The sequence below is a fragment of the Dryas octopetala genome, chromosome 7, assembly GCF_963921425.1.
Source record: "Dryas octopetala chromosome 7, drDryOcto1.1, whole genome shotgun sequence".
NCBI lineage: Eukaryota > Viridiplantae > Streptophyta > Magnoliopsida > Rosales > Rosaceae > Dryas > Dryas octopetala.
Window position 1 is genome coordinate 8,870,128 of NC_141372.1, and position 7,811 is coordinate 8,877,938.

The 7,811-nt window shown below is 36.1% G+C and overlaps 1 protein-coding gene across 1 annotated transcript; it reads right to left on the bottom strand.

The window, feature by feature from the left end:
* Positions 1–2,550: 2,550 nt before the first annotated feature.
* LOC147279375 (vacuolar protein sorting-associated protein 9A-like) lies at positions 2,551–6,414 on the bottom strand. Its single transcript, XM_086250990.1, has 5 exons — positions 6,224–6,414; positions 5,968–6,115; positions 5,297–5,467; positions 4,198–4,377; positions 2,551–3,833 (listed from the first exon to the last, which is right to left on the bottom strand). Exons 1-5 carry the CDS (start codon positions 6,313–6,315, stop codon positions 2,985–2,987), a joined length of 1,440 nt encoding a protein of 479 aa, XP_086107116.1. The 5' UTR covers positions 6,316–6,414; the 3' UTR covers positions 2,551–2,984.
* Between the last annotated feature and the right edge of the window lie 1,397 nt (positions 6,415–7,811).

Consider the following 7,811-nt stretch of genomic DNA (forward strand, 5'->3'; position numbering starts at 1 on the left):
CCAAACTTATAACTTGTATTGAACCACACAGTCTAACAATTCAATCTTTAATATCAATCATTACACATCTAAACAAAACATATATCCTATTGTGGTAAGAGAACATTTTCCTATAGTTAAGTAAATATTTTTTATCTATTGATTAGGAGATCTGTTATTTTAAAACACGTATTTGAAAAATATTAACCAAATTATGTTTTTCGTTCCACCATGAGATTAAAAATTATGTTTACTTGAAGTACAATCGAATAATAATTGTCATAACAACTTCTGGTCATAAAAAGATAATAATTACATGCATTACTTGTGTGTGTCCCAAAGTATCATAAAATTAAAAGATTTCAAGATAATTTTTTCTATGTGAGATCAGTGCAAAATCTTGAAACTTTGGGTACAAATTTGTTTACACATGTATCTAGCATTGTGTCATAGAACTCCATCAATATGCAACTCTCCTTCCCTATTTGATAGATTTATGAAGAACACAATTAATCATTTTTATGTGATCATATATACAGATCGAGACTTAAATTTCTCAAAATTTGTATAATAATAACAAAATTAGTTAGCAAGGATTCCACATTTTGCAGTTGCACATGTTGAAAGAATCTATGTGACCAATTATCCAAATTCATAATTTGACAAAAAGAGTCATTTCTCTATGTATAAATATATAAAGAAGAAAAAAAAGGTTAATGACCAAGTGCACTGGCATAGCATAGCAAGACTTGTAACACATTGATAAAAGTTGAGAGAAGTGTTGCCACACTGGACCACCTTATCTGTGACCCCAGATATAATGATATATGATATATATGATATATTATGTGGATCTCTAAAACTATGTGTTCTTTATTTGATATATTCAGTATAATTGAAGATTGTCTGAAAATATGTATATTTATATGGTGGGTGTGAAGCACAAGAAGAGAGGGTGATCTGCCTCCAGTTGGCCTGCCTAGCCTTGCCTGGCTAATATAGAGAGAGGTCAGACGACAAGTCAAAGATATGAGATGATGAACTAGATCCCAAAATCTCAAGCTTTTGTTTTGTTTTGTTGTGTTTGCAGCTTGTCCTACATTTCACTAACTTGTTTGTATTTATTTCTTTATAAACATCGCCACCAAGTATCATTCTATTGAATGATTTTTCACATTATTGAAGGAATGGCATATATGAGGCCCATGGCACATATACACAAGAGGAAAGTAACAAAGCCACAACAAAGTAATGGTGTACGTTATCCCCAATAATGCCCAAGGAGAAAATAGATGATGAAATGACACATATTTCTTTATAGGAAGATGTCAAAGAATTCAATTTCTTTTCCAACATTTTTTTTTTCCAATGGTTTCACAACCCTCCAACATGAATTCCACAATATCATAACTCCCACCAAATGCTTCTTCACAAATATGTAATTAACAGTAACCCAAATCCATTTTAAATGTGCAAAAGTAATAGTTTGGAATTGAGACCTTAATCCAAACTAAACAGTTTGTGTTTAAATCAACCTTATTGATATACTAGATGTTAAAGGCTGTTAAAATGAAATAACCCATTTTAGATGTGTTTCGTTTGGGTTAATATTTTACTTGTATCCAAAACGATGTTGCTTTGGGATATAGAGTGCAACACTTTGGATTCAAAGTTTCGTATTTAAGGTATAGGAAAAGTAATTACATGAAGCTTGAAACGATACAATTTTAAACATGGCCACAATACATATCAGCATAAAAAACATATATAAGAAGGATTCATACTCACTTCACATGCCACACCTCTTTTCCAATTATCACAATCCTTGGAATTTCCTGTGGTAGGTCAATGTGATAATTTGTCCTTTTATTGACAAAGCTTACAAACACCAGTACCCCAGCACGTGAAAAATATGAATACATTACATCAGAAAATCACAGCATTTGTTCTGAACTTCCTCATGCCGTTGGTTTAGTTTTAAGGGGGGGAAGCATGTGGCATACAATAACAGTTTGGTATAAATTTTCAAAGTGTTAGTTTTGATTTTTGACTTTTGGGCTACAGTGATGGATCAGAAGCAAGCCAGACCCACATACACAACCACGAGGATATAAAAATGGTACTAAGCAAGAGTCCTTGAGTGGTTATCTTGACCCTCAATCTATGGCACTTCATGCCCCACAAATATAAAAATATCAGACAGTCACACTATAATATTGTATCAAGCCTTGCCAAGCAGAGATTAAAGTGACATCTGTCATGGAAAAAAAAAAATGCAATATTGATTGCATCTGCTACATGATTACAATTATTTTCACCAGCATTGGGTGTAAGAAAGTTTCACTTAAAACCCACTACCGGGTGCTAGCCTAGCCTGATATAGACAAACATGGTTGGTTTTTGCCTTCTCATTGTGGAATGTGAACAATCTACAATCTCAAACCATAGTTAGATACATCATACACTAACTGTCAGAGCAGCCAATTTAGAAGAGGAAAGCAGTCAAACACAAAAACGAAAGAAACTGCATACTATCAACATCAGGAGATACATTATAGAGAAAAGAACACAGGAAAGAAATTTGGAAGACATGTTTCTGCCCCTTAATGAAGGATAGAAAGGTGGCAACTGTGGTGCAAATTACATTCCATTCAAGGCTCAATATGCACGTGTCTCAGGATCATTATATTGCTATACATATGAGATTACAACTGCCCACAAGCATACACTGTTGCATGCTGGTTTGCTGAGAGTTGTATATTTTGGCATCTCATACAAATGCTATTTGATGCATTGCCACATCAAATGATAAACTCCTCACTTCTGTCCAGAATTTTCACCAATATGTGGAGAGACCAGATAAATGATAGTGCTCATTGCCAACGAAAAGTTGTCATTATGAGATTCCATCCACACCAGGCAAAAGGAGAAAAAAGGGCCCTGATAGTGACCATTGCATTGGAAATTCAACATAGTCCTGCAAAATACATGTCCTAGGAGAGCTGTCATTGAGAGAATTCCTCATGTTTACCACCCTGAGATGCAACTGCTTCAACTGCTTCATCCTGTGACAATTTGGATTCAAAGTTTTCCCCATGAAAAAGAGACTCTGTATTTGAACCATCATCCTTCCCATCAGTATCCTTTGATGACTCATCATTAGGCTCTATATCTCTAGTATGGTCCTGTTGCTTTGCCATTTCAGCATGCTGGTGGAACTCTGTTTGTGAACTACTTGACGGAAGAGATGGAGCAGAAATGCCTAACCCTTTGGAAAGACAAACATATTTGAAAACAAGCTGCTTGTAATTATTAAGAAGGTCTTCTACATCATTGATTGTTAGCTCACCAACATGCGCAAACAAGTATGGATACTCCCGGAAAACCTGGTTCACCTGACCATCATTTACAAGGATTTCCGCACCCTTATCCTCCAAATCTGAAAGGGATGGAATTTTTGAAAAGGATAAACCATCTTTTGCATAGGGTATCTTCTTAGCTAGGGATTTTCTTTCAGAAGATTTGGAATGTGCTGCAGGGTCCTTGTTGACATTCAAAGGTTGATGTCTGGATTCAATAGATTCTGCTCTCTGTGCATACCCTGCAAATTGACTGCTTTGATTAGACTGACTGTCCAAATCAGTTGAAAGTCCTGATAGCAGTGCTCGAGCAGATTCCATGTTCTTTTCAAACTCAGTTTCATCCATTGAAAGGGCTTTCGCATCAATATTTGAGATGAAGGATTCGACAGAAAGCATGTTTGTGAAAAAATAGGCAGCTTCTGCAACTAATCGAGATTGTCGCCTGTACCTCTGTATATACAACAAATTTGAGTGCAGTTGTGGAGGGTTTGCCTGCATCACATCAATTATATAAAGTAACTTTGTAAACATGAAATACTATATTTCTTCATTTTGGGGGAAAAGGGGGGAAGGGGGGTGTCAACTAAGAGTCTATCTAAAACAATATATGGAGACTGTTTGAGTTTATTATTTTCCAGCAGTAGCCACATAATAATAAACAAAACACAACCCACCTCTAGTATGAGAATATTCTGAATAATTTAATCAAAATGTTGCATTCTACAACTGAAGAACACAACTCACCTCCAGTGGGACAATAATTGGATAATTTATGCAGAATAGAAAATCATATGTTATGCATCAGCTATATATTTTTAACCAAACAAATCAGGCCATGATATAAAGTTGGTCATACCTTTAAAGTAACATAAATTAGGACAGGAAGAAATTCATCAGCTCCAGGGGGATTCTCATTTGAAGCAATAGAAGCATTGAGCAGCAAGTTATTGATAACCTTGCAACAATTGAGGATACACACAAGCTTGTCCCTTGGTGCCTTGTACATATTAATCTTTTGCAGTTCTTTCTGTGCAAGCTGCAAAGATAAAACCAAAAAAACGCAAGGATATTGATTTAATGAGGGGTACCCAACAAATAATTAAGTCTAAGTAGATAAAAGTGAGAAAATATTTTATGACTCAAACGATGTCCCATGTGCATTCTCATGTGTGCATCAAAAATAAAGACCCAAGAAAAAAAAGTTCAATCACATTTTAGAGAAATTAAGACACATTAATTACCACGAATATGAAATGACAATGAGTTCACACACACCAAGGAGGAAGCGAAAAGGAGAAATGATTTCTATTTTAGAATTATTCAACTAGGAATTTTGTCTGAGATATAAAAAGTCCTGCCGAAGTTGGGAAATCATGCACTATCCTGATCGCTATTTTCATTTTAATGAGTAAAGCTCAGAAAATATAATGTGTATTTTCTTCTTTCAATCTAGTGTTTGAGAGGTTTCAAACATATAGAAGTAAATTCCCATGCATGTTATTATTATTGAACCTTTTTTTTTCCCCTCATTTATCTATGTCAAATTATTTATGACGAGTCCCACACTAAAAATCCATCCAACAAAGATTCTACACAATCCAATTAAAACATTCACAATTCTTAATCCTTTTCTCCCCTATTTTTCGTAAGAGATATTTTAGGCATCAGAACATCCACTGGACTCTTAAAATATAAAAATTCCTCAATTGTCAACAAGATTCCTTGAATTTAGCCTTCCATGTTCAGAAGTACTCAACGTGTGTGTGCGAGTGTGTACTATTCTCTAGTAAGTAGTAAGGCTTAAACAAGGACCTGTTAACAAATATAGACGGCTCATAAGCATATCAGTGCCTCTCAGTTGAAAACATATTTTTATTTTACCATCTTATAGAAAATCTCTCTCTTTCTACACACACACACAAACACACATTTGATATGGTTATTCTTCTACTCACCAGCCATGATGTTTCATTTTGAAAGGGGGGCTTAATATCCAAATGTTCTGGTCGAATGAATTGTTGTACTAAAGCCATCTTCTCATGTAGTTGGTCATCAAGTTTTACATCATCTGGAAGTGAAGCAAATACACGAGTAAATAACTTTGTCATGACATACTTCTCCAGTCCCTGTATTTAAAAGAAAGCCCAGAAAAAAGAAAAGAAAAAGAAGCCAACAACATCAATAAGAAATATCATGTATTAACAGCAAGTATAACAAAAACCGAGAAAGGGAGAGATGTTAAAGTAACATAGGTACCTAGAGGATAGAAGAAAACAATAGAGCTCCTCCTTACATTATATAAGGTCCGAAGTACAATATCTTTTAGTGTTCCATTAATCTTATTCTCCATTCTACACTGGAGCAGTATTTTTTTGGGTTGAAGGGTATGTTTAGCTTTCCATGCTCTATTCATATGTAATGTGAACATTAGTATATCTTTCTTCTTTCTCAATATAACTTAGAAGGCAGCAGAAGAAGATGAGTCTCTTACAACAAAACCCACTTAAGTAATGGTGCTTTCACTTATCATTCATCATAGCTGATTCATATTCATTCATAAATGCAATCAAAACTAGAATGCCAAGACTTGAATTTGTACAAAAATGAAAAGGTAACTCAAACTCACTTCGCCAGCACTGTCGAGCTCCTCCTCTGAACAACCAGCCCAAAGTGGATGAGCCCTGAAATCCATCTCCATTTGGGCAAAGAAGTCCTGCACCGTAGCACTGTCCCTCTCTGGATCAGGAGCATTGTTCGAAAACGACACTATGAAACTGCAAAACGACACAATGGAAAACATATCAGGCAGGCACACACTCAAATTCTCAAAAGCAATCCAAATAATCTTCAATTCAATTTGGTTTGGTTTTCGTTTCACCCACCTTTTTATGGACTTGACGAAATCGCCGGCCGACGGTTGACGCATGCGCTCCAGAAAGTCGTGCAGCCCCAAGAACACGTCGGCGTTCTCCATTCTCCGCCGCCACCGTCCAGAGTCTGAGCTCCGCTCAACGGCGATCAGGTAGAGAGCAGACCAGTTTCAAAACCCAGTTGCTAATTGCGATGGAGCCGATGATGTTTGTACGATTATGATTAATTTATGACATAGAACACAACAGAAACATCGAAACTAATTAACGTAACTATTGAAGTAAAAAACAAATGTAATTATTGATGTTTCAGGGCCTGTTTATTTTTGGGCCCTGTGACTAGGCACTTGGCAGGCTCGAATGATGTGGCTGGCCCACGTTTGGGTCCAGTATATATTAATCCAAGTAAATTTATGCACAGCTATATTAATTTCAATCCAACAAGTACACTAAAATCAAGGATAATTAATAATGCAACTCTTCCACAATTATATTATACAACTATAAATATCTAAAGATGACCCTAGAAAAAAAAAATGTAAAGATGACCTAAGATAATGTTTTCTTGTAAGACAGGCAACATATATAAGATACTTAGTTAGCAATCTATTTAATCAATAGTCTAAATTTATAATTTGTCAATATAACATATAACATATTTATGTTGTTAATTGGCCAAATATAACATATTTGTGAGATTAGAGTTAGGTGGTATTTGATTTAACAGTAATATTCATGAGAATAATAAAATAGAATAGAACAAAAAATGTACCTACAAGCAACAAATATGTTCAACACATTGGTATTCTGTAACATATATATATTGAGGTTTTTTTTTTTTTTTTTTGGGCAAGGGTTATGGCCCCTCGTAGTCCCTTCTAAGTTATGCCTCTGCACATGAGAAGATCCAATGTAAACCTATATTGAGAACTATGATTTTGTATAAATATATATTTTGTACAAAACTATATCAAGATGCTACGGATGTTGGATCTTCAAAGACGAAAGCTAGGGTGGGTCAAAAGCTGGGCCATCGTCCATCTCTTGACGAAGTCTTTCTGCAAGCAATAGTCCACGAAACTCCAAAACTTTACGAACGCCTCCTCTAGCAAGTTCGACAACTCTCCAAAACAGATGGCACACATAAGGGTCGCCCAATCAAGTCGCTGACTCAGAGGCAACAAAGGGAAGTGCCCCACGTACAGTTAGGGCTGGTATTTTTTCTCGATCGACTATTTTTATCGACCATCGATCCGAACCGATCGTTCGGTGGTTGTTCTTCCTCCGTCAATTTCAGTAGCATAACCAAATTGCACCGCCTATGTCGGGGGTTGGAAGTAATATGGAAATCATCCTCCTTAGAACACCAAAACCATCGAACCGCACCTCCAATACTGTCGACCAATCCCAAAAAGTTAGTAACCGACATCAATCGGTTTGGCGACGGGTCTTTTTTGTTGCATTCCGAATCGATCGGTTTGGTAGTCGGCTTAGGTGTTTTGGGTCGGTTACCGAACCGATTCCACCCTTACGTACAGCTCCATAAGGGTCACCCCTAATTAAGCTCCACACATCACCCGCGTAAACGTTGTACTGTCGT

Coding starts and splice junctions, on each gene's coding strand:
- LOC147279375 (XM_086250990.1), bottom strand. CDS start 6,315: ATGGAGAACGCCGACGTGTTCTTGGGGCTGCACGACTTTCTGGAGCGC. Junction 5,468..5,967: donor AGCTCGACAGTGCTGGCGAA/GTGAGTTTGAGT, acceptor TTTTAAATACAG/GGACTGGAGAAGTATGTCAT. Junction 4,378..5,296: donor AAAATGAAACATCATGGCTG/GTGAGTAGAAGA, acceptor TTATCTTTGCAG/CTTGCACAGAAAGAACTGCA.